We start from the raw sequence: 24,904 nt of genomic DNA on the forward strand, positions 1-24,904 counted from the left end.
TCTAGTTATTCTGAGGCCTTGTATCCACGATCTCAGTATAACTAGTATCCAGTATCCAATAGCATTAATGTGATTACAGTCACTTTCCACCAAACATCTGCATCGCTGATTTAATACTTTTAGAATCTTCTACTTAAAAAAATAAATGTTAACTGTGCTATGAAAGAAACCACCAATTTCACTCTTTACAAATATACACGTCTTTACATACATAAAGAATGCTAAAAAGATCATGAATGGCTGTCTGGGTTCTGCTTTAATAGAAATAGCAACAGCACTTAAACACTGCGTCAGTGCTTTACAGTCCCTCTCTAAGCGATTTACAGAGTCAGCATATTGCCCCCAACAATCTGGGTCCTCATTTTACTGGGATGAAAGGCTGAGGCAACTTTGAGCCAGTCAGAATCAAACTGCCGAACTGCTGGTGGTGAGACCTGAATTGCAATCGGTCAGCAGTCGGTAGAATTAGTCTCCAATACTGCATTCTAACCCACTGTGCAACCACAGCTCTTAAGTAATCAGAATACGTCACAATTCCCATCACATTTAGTTTATAGTTTAGTTATAGTTTATTATATTTATATACTGCCCCTTTCCTGAGGGACTCAGGGCGGTGAACAGCCAGCAAATAAAATACACAGATACAAAATTTAAAACAATATTAAAATCCAATTAAATCAATTTGGCCCATAGTTAAAAACCCTATATTAAAACCCCCAATTTTTTTAAAACAATTCTTTTTAAAAAGAGTAGGTCAGGCCAGCCCGGCTTGATGAAACAAAAACACCTTTCGGGCAGTTTGGAAAGCGCGAAAGTCAGGGATCTGCCGTATCTCTGGGGGCAACTCGTTCCAGAGGGTAGGTGCCCCCACAGAGAATGCTCTCCCCCTGGGGGCCGCCAGCCGGCATTGTCTGGCCGACGGCACTCTGAAGAGGCCCTCTCTGTGGGAGCGTACTGGTCGGTGGGAGGCTACCAGTGGCAGAAGACGGTCTTGTAAGTACCCTGGTCCTAAGCCATGGAGCACTCTAAAGGTGGTAACCAGTACTTTGAAGCGCACCCGGAAGACCACTGGGAGCCAGTGCAACTCGCGCAGGAGAGGTGTTACATGGGAGCGCCGAGTCGCCCCCATAACCACCCGCGCGGCCCCATTCTGGACCAGTTGGAGCCTCCGGGTGCTCCTCAAGGGGAGCCCCATGTAGAGAGCATTTCAGTAGTCCAGGCGGGACGTGACGAGGGCATGAGTGACTGTGCGTAAGGCATCCCGATCCAGAAAGGGCTGCAACTGGTGAATCAGGTGAACCTGATAGAAGGCCCCCCTGGCCACAGCCGTCATATGTTCTTCTAAGGACAGCCGTGAATCCAGGAGGACGCCCAAGTTGCGAGCCCTCTCTGTGGGGGCCAGCGACTCACCCCCAAGTCAGTGCTGGTACCAACTGACTATATCGGGATGCCGGAAACCACAGCCACTCGGTCTTGGACGGGTTGAGCCTGAGCTTGTTTCTCCCCATCCAGATCCGTATGGCTTCCAGGCATTGGGACATCACATCAAGGGCATTGTTGGGGTGGTCCGGGGTGGAGATGTACAGCTGAGTATCATCAGCGTACAGATGACACTTCACCCCAAAACCACGGATGATCTCACCCAGCGGCTTCACATAAATGTTGAACAGGAGGGGCGAGAGAACCGACCCTTGCAGCACCCCACACACAAGGCACCTTGAGGTCAATCTCTGTCCCCCTGTCAACACGAACTGCGACCGGTCAGAAAGGAAGGAGGAGAACCACCGTAAAACAGTGCCCCCTATGCCCAACCCCTCCAATCAGCGCAGCATGATACCATGGTCGATATCAAAAGCCGCCGAGAGATCTAATAGGACCAGGACAGAGGAACAACCCCTGTCCCGAACCCTCCAGAGATCATCCACCAACGCGACCAATGCCGTTTCTGTGCTGTGCCCAATTTGAATTCAAAACAATTTGAATTGCAACTACAAATACACTTGTTTTTATGTAACTCCTGTACACATTCTCCAGTATCTTCCTCCCAAACTACACATAGATTTTTGTTCTGGCTCATCTCTACATTATATAAATTACCAGAGAGGTTATCTGGTTTGTTGAACAATGTAACTCACTTCTCAAGAAACAGCAGAAACTATGTGGCAGTGCAATCTTCTTTGGAATAAGGACCTTTCATTAATAAGAAAGATTGTGATGCAATGTAAATTTCCTGTTATCATTTCATTTAACCAGTGGTTGGCACATCATCTTACACAAGATCTAGCATCATTGTGCTTGGCATACACAGTATTTCTTAGATATCAAGAAACATCTCAACCTTACATATGAGATGGTCTTTACCTGCACACTCTAACTTCAGGCTTTGTAACTACTGTTAGCATGTATTATAAAAGGGCAGGTTGCTCTCAGTGGATTTTGTCTTCAAGCAGAATATTATAAATGCACCAGATGTGAACACTCCTTCCCCAACTAGGTTGTGCTTCCAAAAAAATAACATTTCCCATGCTCATGGAAAAGAAGCCAGTCTTCTTTTCCTCCACAGAAGTAGAAAAGAGCAATGTCATTTTTCCACTTCAGGCCAAAATCAGCCTCTGTAGCCATATGTTTCTCTTCTGCAAGGAGAATGTCCAGAGACAATACCAGCAGTACTTTATTGCAATCCTTGAAAAAGTCCAGTGGGAAATCAGATCAACTCTCCTTTTTCCTCAGAGAAGATGGGAAAGAACAAAACAGGGATAGTAACTTTCTCTCTGAATGAAGAATATGTGAAGAATATTCAAGCACCACATTCCTATTTGAAGTCCTATTTGTTCAAGTTTTGTTTGATAACATTGCTAATTCTGTGCCAGTGCTACAGGTATATAAATAAACCACTGGACAATAACCCTATGCCAAGCTGAATGTTTCTAGAGTACTGAGAGCGAACCTATGACATGCATGTCGAAGGTGAAATGCCACAAAGTTTTGAGTGACACACCATTCACCAACACCTGACAACTATTCTGAGTTACTAAAGATATTGAACAAAAACACAAGAAATATGTGACCCTGCACCAGTCAGAGCTTAAAATGGATTCTCACCATCTGTATCAGCATGCAACCTGTCACCTTGAGAATTGTGATTGGTGGGTAACTTGCAAATGTGAAAGGGCAGCATATAAATCAAATTAAAAAAAAAATGTGGCAGTCACACAGTTCAGTTGTCTTCAAAATGCTGCCCGGGGTAATGGTTTGCACTTGTCTTCAAGGTGCAAGCGCACAGGATATCTGCAACCAGAGTCTCCAAAATAAGCACATTATCTAGTGATCGCGTGAAATCAACTTTTGCATTTATGTAAACAAGATGTTTGTCGAATTATAAATGAATATGTAAAGAATCATTTCTCTTTTATTTAGGAGGAGGGGTGACACACTAGCAGAGTCAAGTTAGATGTTTTCTGAATTTTTGACACACTGAACCCAAAAGGCCAGCACTGTTCCAGAGAGTCCACTTTTTCATGAAATGTAATACAATCTCTTGGCTTAACCTTTAATTATGCTTTAACACCCAATGACTAAAGAGCACAATTAATCCACCACTGCCTTCCTTTAAGCAGAAAGACTGCATGCAACTAAAAACTGCACAGCTGCTAGATAAAACCTCACTAATAGCTACAACTTAGCAAAATATCATCTTAACAGAGTATTTGTGGGAGAAGCAGAAGTTGGTAGCTCAGAGAGACAGAGAACATCCCAATAGTTGCAAATGACCCAAATGAGTCATTCAAGGAAGAAACAGCATCCCAGACTTCCTCTTCTCACATCTCTGCAAGATAGTTTATGCAAAATGAATATTTGTCAATCAGGACAGATTTTTATGTCATCGTTGCAATATGTTTATAATGTTATGTGTCAATTATTGTATCAAATGTTTTATTGAAATTATGGAAACTTTCAATTTCTCTCAAAAGTATTTATATCAACTTGACAAATATCTGAGACATGTCTACTTCTACACATCACAGCATGAGCTAAATATTCTGCTTTTCTAGATTGGAATTTGATTGTGGATTTTCTAAATTTGAACCCCTGCTAACTGCATTGGTTCAGCAATATCAGAAGGTAAAGACATCAAGTTAAACTTGACTTCTGATAACTACATAGGTATAACCAGGCAGTTTTCTTGGCAACTATGTTCCCCACTGCTTTCCTTTCCAATATTTTTCAACCCTCCTTCATTTCTGAACCTAGACAAAATTAAAGAGAGGTTGAAAACCAGTAAGTATAAGAATAAGCTAAAAGATTTCTTTTCAACAATTTTGCATCGGTAAACATTTCTTACATATCCATTTTTTCTCCCTTATTTCAATTTATTCTTTATACATATAATTCTAATATTGCTTTACATATATACATATAGATAAGTGTACACAATTTCATTCCTACGATCTGCATCTGTTCTGTTTCCTCGTTTGTTACTGCATTTCTACTCCTATATCTTCCTCATTTACTCTTTCCTTGCCTTTTATCCTTATTCTCTAACCATTCATACCATTTCTCCCACACTATATAATATTCTGTTTCCTCCTTTTCTTGTATTTCCTTTGTAAGTTTGTAAAAAAATTGTAAAAGATTCTTTTTTTGTTTTTTTAAAAACAGTTTAATAAAAATTATTTTTTTAAAAAAAAGAATAAGCTAAAAGATGTCAGTTCTCATGTAGTCATTTCTACTCTTTTTAAACTGAAACAATTCAACAATCTCAAATTTACAACTAAAGAGGACAAGAATAATTAATAGTTTCCATGTTATCCTGTGATACTTAATAAGCTTGTTAAAATATTGAGGTATTATCACTATTTTGAATCTTTCAAGTTCCTTCTCCAAAATTAGCTGTAAATGAAAGCTTGTAATCACCTAAACCAACACTTATTTTAGAGGGAGGGAAAAATCATTAAGTTATCTGTGTTGACTTAAAATATATAGATTTACCTCTGGACAATATCCAGCATCAGACTGCAGTTACTGTAATTAACTTTCTCCATATTGATATTGGCTAAAAAGGATAAAGCAACCTACATTATCAGACTGTAAAAGCCAAGCAGTATTGATGTTCACTGTGGCAGCAGATGAGATATAGTTCTTCTCAACTTAGTCTTGATAAGTACACTCCTATGTGAGGCATATTGATGCAATATAATCTGTGAACTATTTTTTTTTTTAAAAAGAAGCATCCCCTCATTCAACCAATCTAGATGGGACCTAGATGGGACTTCAAGGGATCCTTCTGTTAAAGTACTGAAGTTTGCAGATGATACAACAGTCATTGGCCTCATTAGAGATGGTGATGAATCAGCATATAGACAGGAGGTTGAACAACTTGCCCTACGGTGCAACAGTAACAATCTGGAGAGTTGAGAGTGGATTTTAGGAAGAGCCCTTCTATTTTACCACCACTTACCACATTCAACAGCACAGTATCGGCAGTAGAGTCCTTTAAATTGTGGGGTTCTATAATCTCCCAGGACTTGAACACTTAACATTAGAACCATTCATTTAAAAGGCACTTTTAAAAAAATGTTCTTCCTGCATCAGTCAGGAAGTTCAGACTGTTCCAGGAACTATTGATACAGTTTTACAGAGGAATTATTAAGCTTGTCATATGTACTTCTATAACTGTTTGGCTTGGTATAGCAACCAAACAGGACAAGAACAGACTCAAAGGGATAGTTAAGACTGCAGAAAGAATCATTGCAACCAACCTGCCTTCCATAGACGACCTGTATATTGTGCGGGTCAGAAGGAGGACTGAAGATATATCTGCAGACCCCTCACATCCTGGGGCATAAACTGTTTCAACTCCCCTCAGGATGACCACAAGGCATCACAGGCCAAAACAATTAGACACAGGGACAGGTGTTTTTTTTTCCCTCAGGCCATCAGTCTGCTGAGCTCCTAATTCTCACAGTGCTATCTAATGTCTATGTGTATTTACCCAAGCTGTATGGCTGTAGCATTATTGTTTATCCTTATTATCCTTCTTACTCCCCTCTCCTATTGGTATTATGATTATGATTATTATTCTGTTGCTTTGCATGTACACAGAGAGCTTCTGTACTGGAGACAAACTACACTCGGCCAAATAAAGTATTCTATTCCTATTCCTTATCCCTATTCTATTCCATTCTACACTGGGGAAGTCTGATCTAAAGGTTCTTGGAATTCCAACCTCTAAACAAAGGATGAGGAATATATGGACTTCCAGTACTATGTTTTTAAAAATCTCTTATGTTGGTTGGAGCTACTAAGTACTGGTTTGGCATTATCTAGTTTCTCACGTGTCTTCAACATTAGAGGTGGTCCTTGCTTACCAACCATCTCATTTAGCAATTATTCAAAGTTATGACAGTATAAATAAAAAACAGCTTTGCTATCAATCCTGGCTTGCAACAAGCAGAAGTATTGAAGAATGCTTTAAAGCAGGGGTGCCAAACTCTTATTTCATTGAGGGCCGCATCCGGGTTGTGTTTGACCTCAGGGGGCTGGGGTGGGCGTGGCCAGCCCGATGTCACTTATGTCGGGGGAGCCTGTGGCGTTCTGAGCACTCTGCCAGCAAAAACGGGCTCCCGAGCTCCATTTTTGGCTGTGACAGCATCCTGAAACCCTCTGCCAGCAAAAATGGAGCTCGGGAGGGCCACCTGCAGCCCTCAAGAGCTCCATTTTCGCTGGCAGAGACACCACAGGCCAGTCCTTCACTGTTTCCAGGGTGGCCCCATGGGCCAGGTCTAAGCACTTGAGGGCCTTGAGTTTGACACCCCTGCTTTAAAATAAAATCTCAAGCTGCAGTCACAAATGACAAATGATACTAAGTCCCTGTCACAGTCAAGATTTTCCAGTTAGTGACCGCAGCACTTAGTGAGAGAACTGCTGGTCTCGATTCTGGTTGCTAAGAAGAACTTCTTGTATAGGTAAATTCCTGAGGTCAGATGAAAACACCATCCCCTCCAATATCCATAGTTGTTTTTTAACATACAGGGGAATAACAAAGGCAGACTTACACCATGCTCTTTCTCCCACTCTAGCAAAGAAATATTTTCTTACATTTGGTCTATACGTTGCAATATTATCTAAATAGAAAGAGAGGAACATTTGCTAAAATAGCCCCCCAGATCAGTAAGATTACAGGTAGTCCTTGATTTATGAACTGGAACTAGAATTTTGGTCCCTAAGCAATGTGTTCCTTAAGCATGTCATCATGTGACCAGATTTTATCAATTTTACCATAGATGTTAAGTGAATCACACTTTCATTATGCAATCCAGTTTTCCGTACTGACTTTGCTTGCCAAAAGTCAGCTGGGAAGGTTGCAATCCAGGCTCACAAGGCCAAAGGATGCTGCAACCATTGTAAATACAAGTCAATTGTCAAACACCCGAATTGTGATATAACCATGGGGGTGGTACAATGGTCACAACTTCAAGGACAGATGACAAGTCACTTTTTTTCACCAGTGTTGTAACTTCAAACCATCATTGAACAAATGGTCAAAACTTCAGGACTACCTGTATAGCTGCATACTGTGGTTATATTATATAAAATAAAATAAATAAATAAATATTGAACAAATGGTGCTTGGAAAGAGAACTTTGAATTATGCCCCTTGATAGCAACACTACACACTTGCAGTTTCCAACTGAATTAATTCAGACCATTTGGAAGGTAGATCTATGGATAAAGTCTTTCCCCAGGAATAAGAGGCTTGGTACCCTAGTTTATAGCAAAAGTTGCAAAGCTGGCTCTTGAGGAATGGCAAATTCTGGCTTCACATTTGCAAAATGAATGTGAACCTGTTGCCTGTTCACATGCCAAACTTATTTGATACCTCAGCAAAAACCATGCAGAATTGTTAACATAATGCATCTGCTCTGTGATTACTGTAATTAACTTCTCTGTACAATAACCTCAATTAAGACCTTAAGGCCTGAACATGCACTCAAGGATGTACCCATTTGGAAAGGATCTTCTGGTTTTTTTAATTGTGGTTTCCAAATTTTAAAACAAAACATGAAACAAAACAATTTCTTATTCAGTTTGTTTGTTACAGTCACTAATGTTGCAGCATTAGTTCATCAATCCACATATGATCCCTATTGACAATACTGCCAATACAATTAAGGTCATTAATTCATTAGCTGTTTGGCTGGTTACATGTTGGAATCAGATTTTATTTTATTACAGCTGGCCTGGTTTAAATTAATGGTTTATGTATAGCATTGTGGTTTTGTTTATTATGCTGCAAATTATGGGCTGTTTTCTTATTATCACCAACTTTGGGAGACTGAAATGTTGAATAATAGCTTGGAAATAATTGTAATAAAACATATCAGTCAATACAGGTATCATTTCTCAAGCAACAGCCATCAACTGTGAAAATTAGGTCAAGGAAGTTTGCCATAATATCATACATATTCTTACAGTTAGGAGAACCACCAGAGAAGGAATGATGGTATATCTTAGCCCTTAATTCTTACCATATTACTTGTTGTTATAGGCATCCTGCTCCACAGACAATCTATAAAGGAGTTTCTGTTTTGCCAAATATGATTTCAGTTCAGCTCTGATAAAGGAGCGTAGCTAGCAAAGCATCAGTCTATATTGTCTCAAAAAACATAACTAAGGACTTAGTTATCCCAGCAGGCCTGGGGACCCCAGGGGATGGGTGAACTCATGAGGGAGCTCCACTGTTATTAACATCCTGCCATCTTTTATTCTTTCCTGCTCAGTTCTGTTTTTATTGTTTTAAATGTTTTTTTAATAATGAATTTAGATAACTGTTTTATATTTCTTTTGTTGGATTGTTGCACATTGCCCATAGTCAGTCTGTGAGATGGGCAGCCATATAAATTTGAATAAAATAAACCATGGTGTAAAAGAGGTAGATCAACACAACACACTGAGCCAAAGACAAAATACACTAGACAGTGCAATTGCTGTTTGCCTTTTCTAATATTTTAGGTCAAGCTATTCACAAGATATTACTGCAGTCTACCAATGGGGCAGAGAGAAAAAAGACAAACATGGTTATCCCTACAACCTTCTCTAGGCAACCTGGGGAATAAAAAGCGGATTACTATTTGCAGCCACTCCTGTTGGTCTCTTCCCCGTTTTGACAAAGATGCAGTGACATCATCCTCACATGGACTTTCACTGATGAGACAGCTCAAGCAACCAGCTGAGTAGCAGCTGCTTGTGCATGGAGTAAGGTAATTACTCTGCTTATTCTCCTCCAGTGGAAGAGGGCTATTAAGCAGCACAGTTTCTGCTTTTATTCTCTTTATTATCTCACCATCAGTTGCTGGTGGTCAACCCAATCCTTCCTGTTCTGTTACGCAAAGAGAAGAAACTTTACAGAAAGGTTGCAAGGGGAACAGTTGCAGACAAGGGCAACAAGTCCATTGCTCCATCACAACTACTCAGTGAAAGAAGCATAGAAGTAGTAAATGTTCAGGCGAAGGAAGGAGGCGGCAAAGACCCAATTCTCCTTATAACACACATAGTAAAGTCAAAGTGGGGAGAGGTATAAGCAGCTACTACCTTCACTTGACTTCAGTTTAAAACTAGTGTGTATCAAACATCTTTTTTATCAACCATGCGGTTACATCTCTTCTTGAAGCTATTAGGCAAGGGCTACCCTTGAAAACAGGCAAGATAAGACAAATGAATACAAACAACTACTATTTACGTGACCCTTTAAGTGTCACCAAAACTGGCCTCCTCAAAGGGCCCAGATACAGAGATTGCTTCACCACCCAGTATGTTTACAATACACTCCACAGGTCTATGAGACCAGGGCAAACTTTTGACAGCGAAACCGAGCTCTGCACCAACCAACCCACGACACGTATAACATACTGACGTTTCACAGCACGCATGGCGGCTTTCGCAGGACCCCTAAACCAGTAAAGCCCTGCCAATAAAAAAAGGCCACCGATCTGCACGGAAACTTGCGCTCCCCCCCCCCGCCACCCGACAAAGGGGCTGCTGCCACGAGGAGAACAGGAGCTCAGCCAAAGAGCTGATCCAAGAGCAGGATCCCCACCATTTTGGCTCAAGAGAGAAGTAGCTAAACCAACCCACCCACCCCCCGCTCACAAACACACACACACACACACACACTTCTGGGTCGCTGGGCGATCCTCGTTTCCCCGAAAGGCAAGGAAAGCGGCCGCGTCTTCCCGTAGTAGCCCAAGCCGGAGGGCCCTGGAGGGGGTTGGGGGAGGAAAAAAAGACGCTCTCGCCACCCTAACCTTGTCGGCGATGCTGCGGGGCAGTTGCAAATCCGGGCTGGGCGTCAGTTCCACGCTGAGCTCCTCGCTGCTGGAGGCGGCCAGCGGGTGCGAGATGTCCTGCAGGGATTTGGGTCCGGACGAAGGTAGCGCCTTGGGAGTCCCCGCCCCGCCATCCCCAGCTACAGACATGGTGGAGGCGGAGCAGGGGCGAGCCGGAGCCGAAGGGGAGCCCTCTCCGCGAGCTTCGCCGCCGCTCAGAGGCCGCTCGGGCTCAGCTAAGGGAGCCGCGGCCTCTGGAAAGCCGCCTCCGCTTTTCCGCCGGAGGAAAAGGCGGAAGGGACGGCGGCTGCTCCGCGGTGGCTTTGCAACGGGAACGCCGTCGCCACCTGCCTCCTCCCGCAAGCAGAGGACTCCCCTCCCTCCCTGCCTTCCCTCCCTCGGCGAGCGAAGTCGCGGAAGATACAACGCGGCGGCGGCGGCGGCGGCACCCGGAGCAATTTCACCCGGGGAGACTCCGCCCTCGGCCGAGAGCGGGCGGCCATAAGCGGAGAGGGAGGGGGGGAGAATCTGCCGCAGCTGCTTCCTTCGCGTGTTGTCGCCCCCGCGCTCGGCTGCCGATCTGCGCCTCCTTCCCCGACGTTCTTCTGAGGGACCCTTCGCAAACGCGCAAAGCCATCCACGCTTGCGCCGGAGCTGTTTGGAGGCCTTGGGCTCCGGCCTGCAAGACGGCCTTTGCATAATAAACCAGCCCTCCTGGCAAGAACAGCATCTTGGACACAGGGTGCCAGCCTCTCTCCCCATCCCTCCCCCCCCTTGCCGTCAAGTTTGTGGACTAGCAATCCCATCATTTCCAGACAGCATTGGCGTCTGGGGGTGGTTCAGTCCACCTAAAGCAGGGGTTCCCAGTCTTTCCTATAACCCACACCCCTAGAACCAGGGGTGAAATCCAGCAGGTTCTGACAGATTCTGGAGAACCGGTAGCGGAAATTTTGAATATTTTTAGGAGAATCGGCAAATACCATCTCTGGCTGGCCCCAGAGTGGGGTGGGAATGGAGATTCTGCAGTATCCTTCCCCTGGACTGGGGTGGGAATGGAGATTTTGCAAGTATCCTTCCCCTGGAGTGAGGTGGGAATGGAGATTTTGCAGTATTCTTCCCCTGGAGTGGGGTGGCAATGGAGATTTTGCAGTATCTTTTCCTTGCCACACCCACCAAGCCATGCCCATGCCCATTAAGCCACACCCACAGAACCGGTAGTAAAAAAAATTTGGATTTCACCACTGCCTAGAATGCTTCTGAAATATTCTCGCACCTCTTACAAAAGTAAATAATTACATGCATATAATTATGCATATATACTATAATTTTGAAACTTTTAAACCCGGGTTTTGCACTCTCTGGGATATTGTCTCGCACCCCCAGGGGCTGCAAGCACCTCTGGTTGGAACCCCTGACCTAAAGGATTTAGTCCAGGAGAGGATCCTGGAATTGGGTATGTCTAGTTTAATGAAAGGGACTAGGGGAGACATGATAGGAGTGTTCCAATATCTCAGGGGCTGCTACAATGAGGAGGGGGGTCAACCTATTCTCCAAAGCACCTGAAGGCAGGACAAGAAGCAATGGATGGAAACTAATCAAGGAGAGAAGCAACCTAGAACTAAGAAATTTCCTGATAGAACAATTAATCAGTGGAACAATTTACCTCCAGAAGTTGTAAATGCTCCAACACTAGAAGTTTTAATTGGATAACAATTTGTCTGCAGTGGTATAGGGTTTCCTGCCTGAGCAGGGGGTTGGACTAGAAGACCTCCAAGGCAGGGGTGAAATGCTCCCGGTTCCGACTGGATTGCCCGATCCAGTAGCGATGGCGGTGGGTGGTTCAGAGAACCGGTGGTAGAAATCCCTGCCCCCCCCCCATGCCCAGCCGAGCCGCCTGATCATCAGAGGCTTTTTTTTTACTTTTAAAAGCATTTTTTCTACAAGTGCTTTTAAAAGAAAAAAAAAGCCTCTGATGATCAGGCAACTCAGCTGGGATCATCAGAGCCTTTTAAAAGCATTTTTTTACAACCTCTTCAGCTGAATAGGTTGTAGAAAAAATGCTTTTAAAAGAAAAAAAAAGTTGGCCACGCCCATGCAGTCACATTACACCCCCCCACCAAGCCACGCCCACAGAACCGGTAGTAACAAATTTTACATTTCACCACTGCTCCAAGGCCCCTTCCTACTCTGTTATTCTAATACATCTCATCTACCATAGTTAAAAAAAGGAGATTTGGGTTTAGGGGGAAAACTAGGCAATTTTTCATAGGAAGAATACCCTTTCCCCCATCATGTCACCCTTGGGCTGCCAATTCTAACTAAAACCAGTCCCAAAAAGTTCTTTCTGTTCCATAAAAATCCACATGTGAAACACTTTTGTATGGATGAGTGACCTGCCAGAACATATGGCCTCAAGGAAGAACCCCTGCTGATGATTCATAATTGCCTATAAAATAAGGTTTCCCATTTATAAACTGAATTACCCACATCTGTGTGTTTTTCAGAAAATGTCAGTAACCAAGTAGAAGTTGGCTGAACGCGGAAACTAATCAAGATTGAGTCTGGTTAAAACTGGGTAAGAGACCACCTGAGATTTGCAAGGCTGTTGACTACTCTTGGAAGTCAAAAATGGCTATGAAGAAAGCCGTAACTATTTTCTGAAAATACCAAGGAAGTAGTTTTTTAAAGAAAACCACAATATTTTCCAAGAAAACTGGAAAATATTATATTGCGCAGAAAGAAATATAACATTATACCGCATACAGCAAACCTGGTTGAACATAATTTCTTAGTCCCTCTGGAAATCACCATTAATTTGTCTCCTGAATGGAGCAGAATATCACCTGAACTTACATAAGTTAATTAGTACTTCAAGGGCCTTATTTAATCCTCAAACTGCCCTCTGAAAGAGACAGGGTATTGAGACATCTATGTTAAGGACAGCTGCAACCATACAGTCAAATCTCTGCCTTGTTTTTTTAATATGTGAGAGAGGTCTGTAGGGAAAAAGACCCCAGGGGATTAATTAAAGCATGTCAGAAAATTTAACCTTACAGATGGCAGCTGTTGTTCTTTAAAAGGGAAGGAAGAGGTCCATTGGTGAGGTCAAATTAACTCTCCTCCAGGTCCATAAGAAGCGGGGAGATAGCATACTATTGAAATATAAAATGAATACTCGACAAATTCATGTATTTGCCCCATCTCTGCTTCAGTGGGGTAGATTAAGGAAAAGGTCTGAAATCCAAGGTAGTGTACATTAAGGATCCCCAACTCCCAGTCCGTGGACCAGCACTGGGACACGGCATGCCAGAAACAGCTCTGTGCAAACAAGCGAAGCCCCATCTGCGGGATGTAGGCAGTACATGAAACCACACCCTCTCCAGTTCATGGAAAAACCTCTCTCCACAGAACTGGTCCGTGGTGCCCAAAAGATTGGGGGCCGCTGGTGTACATAATCTTGGTTGACCTCAAAAGTTAAGCTGGTGTCTTGTTATGGGTAGCTTCTTTAATTCAAACAATTTATTCATGTTTTTTGTAGGACTTCTTGAGAGGAAAAAAATGTTGAAACACAATATTCAGCAGTATGCCTTCAAATATCCAAAGAAGAACATAGCAACAGTACAAAATGTTTTTTATTGTTTCAAACTGTTGTATTGTATTGTTCAGTTGCTTTATATTGTTTTAACTGTTTGTAAGCAGCCCAGAGTCATATACAGTATATGAGATGGTTAGCTATATAAATGAAAAGAACTAAAAGGTACCCAAAAAAATAGAATAAAAATCATACACCTTTATTAGAATTACAATTGCTTAAAAGTTGAATTACATCATTATTTAAATAGAGCTCTATTATTTTACATTACATATAAAAGAATAATAAAAACTATTGAAATTCTTTAAATTTAAAACAAAAATATAGTTATGTAGCTATATAGATATGTACTGCTTTCACTGTTTGTTACTTCTTTTAACTAGGTTTAAGCTGCTTTTTTAGACTAATGGTGTGGTCTGTTTTCTTGCGAGCCTTCAGATTCATCTGAATATGATGACACTTCATCCGCAATGTTCACCATAGCATTGAAGGTTGTTATGTCAAGATCCTCTGTTTGTGTACATCTGGTCTGACCTGGACGCTGGTCTCTAGAATTGTAGAATGGTGTGGGGAAATAAGTACAGCCAATTTATCACATGATTTAATGTCATTCATATCATCATAAAACACCTTGCTATGTATCTTACTAGATGACGATTTTAAAAATCACCAGGTATGTGCATGTACGCACACTCTTCTTAGTTGTGCTTACAGCATAGCCCCAAATTGTTAAAAACAGGAAAGTGAGCAAAACCACTTAGGTCCCATTTCTGTATTCCAGTGTATTCTGTATTCCAATCTTGACAACTTTAAGATGAGTGGACTTCAATTCCCAGAATTCTTAAGTCAGCCTTGTAGCTGGGGAGGGAGAGGAATTCTTGCTGGCTCGAGAATTCTGGAAGTTTATGTTCACTTAACTTAAAGTTGCAAGGTTGAGAAACACTGCTGTATTCAGAGCTTTCTTAGGTTTTTTTCCTAATCTTTTAAGTTTTATGTTTGTTTATTATTGCAATTTCTGTGCTACTCCAAAAAGACTCCAAAGGGGGGACTAAAAGGTAAAGGTTGCCCTTGCTTATGTTGCTAGTCGTTCCTGATTCTAAGAGGCTGTGCTGATCTCCGTTTCATAGCCAAAGAACCAGCACTGTCTGAAGACATCTCCGTGATCATGTGGCCGGCATGACTAAACACAAAAGGCGCACGGAACGCTGTTACCTTCCCACCAAAGGTGGTCCCTATTTTTCTACTTGCATTTTTTACATGCTTTTGAACTGCTAGGTTGGCAGAAGCTGGGACAAGTAACAGGAGCTCACCCTGTTATGCGGTACTAGGGATTCGAACCACTGAGCCACTTAGCCACTGTCTTAGCCACTGAGCCCCCGCATCCCTTGGGGACTACAAGAATATAAAAATAACAAATTCCCCAAACCAATGACAACAGTAAATCTTCCTATCCATCTGTTAACACACTAAGGAAAACCAATAACGGGCCCTGCCAAGCTAAAAGCGTTCCAGAAACCAGGTCTAAGCCACTTTCCAAAATACCAACCTACCAAAATACCAACCTACCTGAGCACTATTCCAAAGAGAGATGTGTAGAAACACAAAGATCACACATTTGTGCCATTTCTACACTTGACCTGGCTCCCAAAGACCTAGATCAAACTTTGTGATACCCCTCAGTTGAGAGCACAGGACCTCAATGCTTAAAACCAGTTACAGGTAGTCCTCAATTTACAACAGTTCATTTAGTGACCGTTCGAAGTTACAACAACACTGAAAAAAGTGACTTATAACTGTTTTTCACACGACCGTTGCAGCATCAAAATTCAGGCACTTGACAACTGACTCATGTTTATGGTGGTTGCAGTGTCCCAGGGTCATGTGATCCCCCTTTGTGACCTTCGACAAGCAATGTGGGAGCCAGATTCACTTAACAACCGTGTTAGTATCTTAATAACTGCAGTGATTCACTTAACAACTGTGTCAAGAAAAATAGTAAAATGGGGCAAAACTCACTTAAGAAATGTCTCATTTAGCAACAGAACTGTTGGGTTCAATTGTGGTCTTAAGTTGAGGACTACCTACTTATAAACTGGAGCTCTAGAACTCCTTGTTGCACTGTGGGGCTGCAAGAAAGCCTCTGAGCTGCAGCACAGTGCAAAGTGTCAGCCACCCTAGCTTGGCCCAGTCCAGCTTCCTTCACTGCCTTGCACTCTGCCTAACTCACCTCCGTTGTTCTCTGCTGCTGCTGAGACATGCCTGACCTGACACGACTGTATACAAAGCAGTTGTCAACCCTGAAGCTGACCTGAACAAAGTAATTTTGAGGCTTCAGTGTTGCCACTCTGGAGCTGAGGGATAGGGAGGGGGGAATAGAGATAGCTGGGGTTTTGTAGCCAAAACAAAATACTTTCTCCTGGGAACCAAGGACATTCTCACACCTGATCAGAGAGAGAGGAGGAGTGATGTTACCAGGCAACCAGACGGCGCCTTGATTGACCATATGACTGTTTGGGGAAGGGGGAAAACTTAATTTTAATTAGGTGAAAATCGCAGGAACCTTCAGAGTCAGTTTTCACCAGAATTGTGCCAATATGATATATCAAATAAAGCTATTCTTTGAGGAATCTACCTGCCTCGGAGTTTTGTTTGCTATGGGTGTATTACTTGGAACCCTGGCAGCAGTTCCTGATCATGCCAGGCCGCCTTCCCTAGGCCACTTGTGCCATTCTTAAAATAGTGCGCACTATTCATTCTCCCAAGTAGTGCACTCCGTTCTCGCAATGCTTCAAAAGGCCCTCGGAAAGCTTCAGATCTCCCAAGAATGAGTACGCTATTTGTAGACTGAATGATGACAAGACATTACAGCAAAAAGCTGCAAAGTCAGATGGTCCTCTTCAGAGTCCTACTCTTTTTACCAGGCTTTCTTTCAAAGTCTTCAATTTGATTTTTATTATCTCATGTTTTCCATTCTTGGTCTCCAAACCATTAACGGACACAAATCAGACATCATTTGCCCTTAAATGATATTTCTCTTTCTACAAATCTGGCAGCTGCTCTGACTTTGCTAATGCATTCCTTCCATTTATCTTATGCCACCCAAGATCAGCATTTGGTTTCTCAACTGATCAACCAACATTTACAACTGCTTCAGTCAAACTGCTCCAAGTCCAGGCAGTCAGCAATGAAGAATTAAAAAGTCAACATAAGACTATGCACCATCATCAAGACTCGCCAAGGGGAAATGGTTTTAAGGCCCTTCAGATAGGTAGGGAATAGCTTATCATGTAATTACAGTATGTGGGGCCTACAAAAAGAGCCTGGAATGGCCCTGATTTTTATGTGCCACCTAGCCAGATAAGTTATATGCTGGTGACATATTGGTTAGAATTCAGAATTGCAGGCTAACTCGCTGCTCACTGCCAGCAGTTCGATTCTCACCGGCTCGAGGTTGACTCGGCCTTCCATCCATCCGAGGTTGGTAAAATGAGGACCCAGATTGTTGGGGGCAATATGCTGACTCTATAAATCACTTCGAAAGGGCTGTAAAACACTATGAAGCTGTATAATATGTCTAAGTGTTATTGCTATTGCTATGCTTAAATCTCAGTCAGTTGTTTTTAAGGTCACCTTATTGCTGTTGCCCTGTATTTGTACCTCTAGAAATCTGCTAAATCCTTTCTCCATTTCATGAACAATGGCATATCTGACTCTACAATGATATTTACAATATGTAGAAAGTGCTACACAAAAATGTAGTATTTGGGCGAAAAAATACCCCTTCAGAAGGGATACTTGAGGGGTAAACCTACCTCTTTTCTTTGGTACATTCATAGATTCCAAAGGCAGAACACCCAAGAAGAATTAATGAAGCCAGTAATGTAATAACAGAGATGGGAAGTAGTATCTTTTCCTCAATTCCTTTTTTCCGATGTCCTTGGCCACTTCTTTCAATCTGATCTAGTCTGTCTGAAACTTAAACATAAAGGAGGTTGGGAAAAATGAAAAAAATGTTATTAAATGAGTCAAGTGGACATACTTATGTGTAATTGCATGAAATAATTAACATTCTTTATTTGTACAAAATGTAAACTAATCATAATTACAAAACTAATACTCAAGGCTAGTTTCTTTTCCAAATGCTGATTTCGTGTCTGTAGAAGAGGAGGAGGAGGAGAAGAAAGAATGCAATGTAGAACTAACTACTCAAATACTTATCTTTCTTTGTAGCCTGAAACAGAACAATTCTACTATTTCTTATGTTTTATCTATTATCGTGACTTACAAACCCACTGTGTATATGTACTGTATGTATGTGAGTGCTTGAGTGAAAAAGAAACGGAATAATCTCTCCTATCATATATTGAGTTTGTGTCAGTACACTGCATATGTCTCTTGGTGGGATATAGAAAACTTTGATGGTTTTCAGAATAATTTCTAGATTAGAGATTCTATCTGTGAATGTGTCCAAGTAAAGCTGGGCTTTAATTATGTGAACAGCATACTGGCCCATAATGTGCAAAAACAGACTAGTACTGTTCTTGCTGTTAGCCACATATGCTGCATATGACACAGGTGTGACCAAAACTGAGGTACAGTTGGCTCCAATCCTGCTGCTTTTCTGAAAGGCCTTAAAATTGGTTTTGTGGGTCTGGTGACCACAAATGAAGATGGAGGTGATCAAATGGTTAATTTGACTATGTTGTTGCTGCCATGAGGAGTGGGGAGGATTTATTATGTGATGGATTTGATAAAAAAAAGTAAAGGTCTGGATGGGGAGGAACTAATTTTGATTCTGCCCTGGGAAGATGGGGTGGCTTTGGGTTTAAGCCCCTCCAGAATTTGGTGATATTTCATTTTTGACTCTGGATGGGGTTGCATTTCCCTGACTGAACATGATGTGCAATGTGAGTTTCCTCCTGAACTCATGGCTCTCATTTATGGGCCTTTCTGGACTGAGAAGCCATGCTCACAGACATTCATGCCTCGGTTACAAATTATATTGTGTCAACCAAAATGAAATGTATGTATCCCCAGAAAAGTACAATTTGGAAGTAATTTATAAAGCTGGGTCTCCAGCTTTATAAAATGTGTGAATAAATACATTTTTATTGCTCTCAGAGATACTGTTAGGCATATGGATAGGGTTGTGGAAATTATACTGTGTCCTTCCGATGCCTAAAAAAATCTGCTGTGAATGCCAAGGAATTTGAACGATTCTTAATGCTTCATAAACAGTACTGATTTCTGACTGTTCAGCTCAGATTCCTTAGAATTTGATCTCTTTACTAGCAGTAAATATGGGCTTTACAGATTATATAATCTTTGTGGCAAATAATTATACATGTGGTTAGAGTCACATGACACTGAGTTTTAACTATGCTAAATCATGTTCTTACGTGGTATTGGTTGGAAAAACAAGTTTCGAGGAATATCTTGATCATCCCGCAATCCTGTAAGAAATGTAAATAAGCAATCCAATTAAAATACCCAGAACGATGCATGTTTATTTTCTAAAGAAAGTAAATTACCTTTATTTTGGTTTATTTCTGAGTTGGGCAATGCTTCTGTTCCTTCTAGTCATATTTTTTATTTATATCTATGGGAGAACTCAAAAGGCATACTTGTAAGTCACTAACATCTGTGGGTAAAGCTTACATTTTGGGTCCTTTATATTTTTGGGGCAGGTTTAAAATGCAAAAACTTGTAGAACCTCAATGTACATATTGTGCATCTTTTTCTTACAATATATATGCACACCCAAACACAATTGGCAACTCTGCCACCAAATTTTGGCTGCACAATTTCAGAGACTCCCAGGCCCATAGACAGAAATTGCCCACCCCTGATGACTCTAAGCATGGCCTACATAAGCTGCAGTAGGTACAGTAGTGTAAAACATTCTTCAGGCATCACCCACATTAAGAGTGTAGCTAATTCAAACAAATCATGAGTAACTTATTGAAAACAAACTCAGATATTAAATCTGCATCTTATTCTGCATGGCAGTTTTTCTCAAATGTTACCCAAATGTTACTGTGAAGTATCTTTGCTCCTCCAAAGAAGGCAGTCGAGGTGGGAAAATACTGGTGGAAACGCTAGTAACAAAAGTTGTCATTAGATCTTTAACAAGCATCACTCATCTTAACAAAATTGTACCTTCTATTGGAAGGTCCATGGGCGGCTCATCTGTATCCACTGTAGGATAATGAGGGCCAAATATATCTAAAATTCAAAACAACAAGGTCAGAACAAAAGGAAGATGCTGCATGTAAGTTAGTTGGAAAGAAAGTTAAGCTACAATGTTTGTAATAGGTTTGGTTGGACTTGGATCAGCTTCATTTCCTTCCTTCCTTCCCTCCCTCCCATAATATTATTCTTCTGCCTTTTTTGAAAGCCAAAGCCTCTTTTATCCCCTGGAAGAGTTAATTAACTGTATTTAAAACTTCACAGTTTTAAGTCCCAGTATAGTAGAATCATTAGGACCACTCATATCCTAGTTTTGTCTAGATAAATGGTAGGTTCTTAGCACATGCACCAGGGACTTTTTATTTCAGACTTGGAAATGAACTTTTATCATAAATGTGAATTATAAACATTTCATCAGCTATACCGCTGTATATAAAGAATTAAATAGAAAAAGATTTTGTGGAAAACCAACAAGAATATCCTTTATTCCGGCTTCTCCATATAGGCTTCCTTAACAGATTCCTATGTCTTTGTAAAACTAAAATCATTGCATGCCCTCTTATCTTTTTTGTTTTGTTTTGTCTTTCTTTAAAGCCCTTGTAAAATAAAGACCAGAAAGCTTGCTGAAAATGTGCCTTGCCTTCTCTATTATGATCCCTATGAAATTTAAGAGAACTGAGTCCAAAGCTTGTTCTTATCCATGTTCCAGATTTTAAACTGTAGCCCCCAGCCTGTCACTCAGAAATGTACACACACACACACACACACACACACACACACACACACTGTATATCTTGGAACTCCTGAAGGAAGATGAAAAGCTCCAGTGACAGAAAATTGACTGCATTTGCATTTAAATCTTTGTTTTTTACTATGATTTCTCACTCTGAATGAAAACTGAAAGCTGTGCATAGCCCCGAAGTGGGAAAACAATTCTGTAGTAATTTTCTGATTTTTTTTTAAAAAAGGAAGCAATTTAAACCAGCACCTGCAGGCTGAAATGATATAATCCATTCTGAAAGATCAGGACTTTTTCAGTAGGTCATTATATTCTTCTGCATTAAGTATAGTAACTACTTTTTTATTATTCTTATTGACAGATTCAAGGATCCTAACCTAGCATTTTAATAATATTATATTGCAGAACATCATATCCCTTAGAAAATCTTACCTTCCGAAGGGTTATCTGTGCTTTGTATCTTTTGGGATTGGTCAACACCAAACAAGTTCACTGACACTGCAAGATAACATCGGTTTCTTTAGTAACCTAGTCTACTTATAGTTTATTTATCAACCCATTTGATATTTTAAACTTTACAAACTGATACTCAAAACTTCATAGACAATATTGCAATATTGCAATATTTGTTACACCCTAGATAGTACATTAATTGTATCAGATTTGATAAAATTGTGATTTGACCCTCTTTGTATTTAAAATTCTAATTGTATTTGTCATTTTTTTCAAATATAGCTGCTAACTATATATATGAATGCCAGTTTCCAATTGTTAAATTATCTAAACTTTTCCATTGTTGACAATTAGATTTAGATTTAGTAACTAGAAGTAAAAATGGATCTAATAGCCCCTTAGTAAATCCTACCTTTTAAACTGGGGTACTCGGTTCGCATCCCTAGCGATTGTTCGATTCCAAGTTCATTCACTGCAAAATAATGTATGTTTCTGTAGTAACCTACTCTACTTATAGCTTATGTATCAACCCACTTGATATTTTAAACTTTTTGAACTGATACTCAAACTTTATAGACTTAGCACACTTGCAATATTCAGAAACCGCAATATTTGCTATAAGGAGAGTTTAACATGAAAGCAAGAGAAAACTTGGAGATGGAAGGCTTTACATGCCACTGGTTTCCTTATGGACAGCCAATGTAAAGATTTAAGATGGATAAGAATTATGAATTTGAAAAGGGTAAAATTGAATTTGATTTAGCGCTCTGTACAATATTACTGCTAAGAAGTTACAAACTTTACTGGAAAATGGAAACAGGACAAGTTAAGGACTGCATGATAAAATAGGCAAAATATTTGGGATATATATAACTGGACCAATGGGAGAGTATATGGAAGAAAGGGTTAACACTTATATTGAATTATAATTTTAAAAGGATTTTTTATAAAATGATATATTGTTGGTATATGGCACCAGAAAAATTGTCAAAAATGTGTATAGGAATTTCAAAAATTTGTTGGAAATAGTCAAACTGATGCATATTTTTTCATCTTTGATGGACATGCAACAAAGCTATATATCCTATAAAGCCAGAATTCTTTCATTTGATTATCATTCTGCTTATTAGTTACCAGTCTTCTTGTTCTTATTCACAGACTCAAGGGCATAACTTAATATAATGTAATAAGATTACACTATAGAACAGTGTGTATTAAGTATCAAATTAATAAACACTGGATCAATGCTCATATTAAGCAACCTCACCAGAACTTTCTCTCTAGTGTCAAATTCTAATCTTTTTTTCCCATTGATTTAAAATAGCTCTAGAGCTTTCCAAAAATTAAAAAAACTCATCAGCCATAGGGAATATCTTGATGTCGACAGGAAGGCCATCATTATTTTCAATAATGGCAATACTTTGGCATTACATCTACCTACCCTGTTACAATGGTTTTTGTTGTAATGGCTTGTGGATCTGATAGCCCCTTAGTAAATCTTACCCTTTAAAATGGGGTACTCGGTTTGTGTCTCTGGGGGTTGTTTGATGCCAAGCTCATCCACTGCAAGATAACGTATGTTTCTTTAGTATGCCTATAGCTTATTTAATAAAATACAACAAAGAGAAAAATATAAAACAATGGCAAATAGGGGGAAAAAGGGAAAAGAAAAACAAACAAATATAGAGTAACAAGAAAATGTATATATAAGGTCTTCTCATTCTCTCTCTCTGTGTGTGTGTGTGTGTTTGTATATATATGTACTGTATGTGTTGTTTGTATGTATGAAATTCTACATAACAGTTTCAACAAAAGGTTGTTGACCACATGACATTGTAATACTCCTTGTACTGTATAAACTATGTCTTTTAAACAGCTCAGTCATATATTGAAATAACATCAGGTCCTCAATCAGTTAAAGAATAGGGGGCCAACAGAGGAACAATATTTCTTAGGCCCAGTACCCAACTTCTGGCTTATTTCTTTCCTCTCTAAGAGTTACCTGCAGTTTTTTAAAAAAACCCCAAAACCACAAATATCTCTTCTATTTAGAGAACAAGATTTGAGAAATTGGTCTTTTGCTCTCTGCTACAAGAAGTATTGTATCTCTCCTTCAGGAAGTTGTTGGCTAGAGAAATCTAAGAAAATGAGATTGAAAATGTCAACTTCTGAATCCTGCTAAGGGAAGTCCATCCCAAATAGTAAAAACTATTATTTAAATGGTTGATAGGGAACTTGATGATTAAATGTATCTTTTATGTACACTGAGAGCATATGCACCAAAGACAAATTCCTTGTGTATCCAATCACACTTGGCCAATAAAGAATTCGATCTATCTAAAAAAACAAATAGGTCATGCAATGAAAGAACAACTGTAGCATCTATCAACTTACAATAATCCCGCAAGATCTTCAAGCTTTGTTTTAGCTTCTGGGTATCCTTAGTTTCCTTTAATGCTGAATTCCTTAATGGAATTGCTAAAGAAAAAAGGAAGGAAGGAAGGAAGGAAGGAAAGCGAATTCACCAAAACTTTACACTAAAAGATAGCTGAGCAAGAACAATGGAAGATATAATCATTTAATGTTTTGTATCATTGTTTTTATGATATTTGTAAGCCACTCAGAGTCACTTGACAATGAGATGGGTGGCATATAAATGTATTAAATAAATACATATAAATGTACTGATTGATGAATAGTCTAGGATTAGAGTATAAATGAATAGCAACACTGGAGGATGCTAAGCCCTGTGCTCAGCTAAACAGTGTGGCAGGTCCAATCCAAGATTCAAATTATGCTTGCTGTAGTTTTGAGTAGTTCTTCTTAGGAAAGTAAGTGGCCATCAATCTTGCTTGGAAGAAGGTTTTTTGTGCATGTGTGAACTCTTTTGTGATCAAGTCCTACTTCAATGAGGCTAAAAAGCCAGGGCTGTCAAACAGCAAAATCATGGAAAAATATAAAATGTCTTCCTGAAATGTATATTTCAAAAATACAAATTTTAGCCATTGTATAGCCATGGCTAAAGTGCTGAACTAGAATAAGGGAAACCTAGTTTGAAATCTGCCCTGAGCCATGGAAGCTTATTCATTTGAGGCCATTAACTTATTCTCAGTTCAACCAACCCAAATATTATTACAGGGGGAAAAATGCAAAATGGAAAACATATACCATTATAAGATTTTTGAGGGAAAATCACATTATAAATCTAGCAAATAAAAATTATTATTTTAGAATAAATTTATATCCTAACGAAGACAGATAGATTTCATAGACCTGTACCTTTAGCAACTGCTCCTAGACATATTAGAAAATATAAAAATATGTGAAATGAGGGATCCATGGTTAATACCAAAAGTACCCAACTTCACAAGAAACTGAGTGAGTTTTACTGTATTTCCCCTCCCCGCCAGCCTTTTGTGTCACTTTCTATGACATCACTATGGTTCCAGAGTCACAATGAACCAGCTGGAGAGGAATGAAAATCTGGTCATTTGTTCACCTAATTTTAAAGATTATTAAATTTTTTGGTTATCAATGGACCTACTTTTAAAACACCAAGTTAACATGGCTTGGCTCCTTAAACGGTGTGTGTAAATACCTAACTAC

At 40.2% G+C, this 24,904-nt stretch overlaps 2 protein-coding genes across 2 annotated transcripts in view; both read right to left on the bottom strand.

Annotated features, from left to right (window-relative positions):
* The window catches only part of SNX30 (sorting nexin family member 30), a 29,330-nt gene extending 16,895 nt beyond the window's left edge, over positions 1-12,435 (bottom strand). Inside the window, exon 1 of the mRNA XM_034410574.3 lies at positions 10,305-12,435. Coding sequence (XP_034266465.2) covers positions 10,305-11,087 — 783 coding nt within the window. The 5' untranslated portion in view covers positions 11,088-12,435. The remainder of the gene's footprint in view (positions 1-10,304) is intronic.
* Positions 12,436-14,097: 1,662 nt separating this feature from the next.
* Positions 14,098-24,696, bottom strand: LOC117662002 (uncharacterized). The gene is made up of 9 exons (XM_034411266.3): positions 24,578-24,696; positions 23,693-23,776; positions 22,802-22,861; positions 21,711-21,770; positions 21,278-21,343; positions 20,077-20,142; positions 19,317-19,370; positions 17,730-17,892; positions 14,098-14,465 (listed from the first exon to the last, which is right to left on the bottom strand). The coding sequence occupies exons 1-9, from the start codon at positions 24,636-24,638 to the stop codon at positions 14,321-14,323; spliced, it is 759 nt and encodes a 252-aa protein (XP_034267157.1). The 5' UTR covers positions 24,639-24,696; the 3' UTR covers positions 14,098-14,320.
* Between the last annotated feature and the right edge of the window lie 208 nt (positions 24,697-24,904).

Source organism: Pantherophis guttatus, chromosome 2 (genome assembly GCF_059756535.1).
Source record: "Pantherophis guttatus breed Tessera chromosome 2, ASM5975653v1, whole genome shotgun sequence".
In the NCBI taxonomy this organism is placed as follows: Eukaryota; Metazoa; Chordata; class Lepidosauria; order Squamata; family Colubridae; genus Pantherophis; species Pantherophis guttatus.

What these genes read in the sequence shown, in the direction of transcription:
- LOC117662002 (XM_034411266.3), bottom strand. Translation starts at nt 24,638, where the DNA reads ATGGATCCCTCATTTCACATATTTTTATATTTTCTAATATGTCTAGGA. An exon ending in GAAGATCTTGCGGGATTATT is followed by an intron (nt 22,862 to 23,692) that starts GTAAGTTGATAG and finishes GTTATCTTGCAG; the next exon opens with TGGATGAGCTTGGCATCAAA. An exon ending in CGAGTACCCCATTTTAAAGG is followed by an intron (nt 21,771 to 22,801) that starts GTAAGATTTACT and finishes ATTATTTTGCAG; the next exon opens with TGAATGAACTTGGAATCGAA.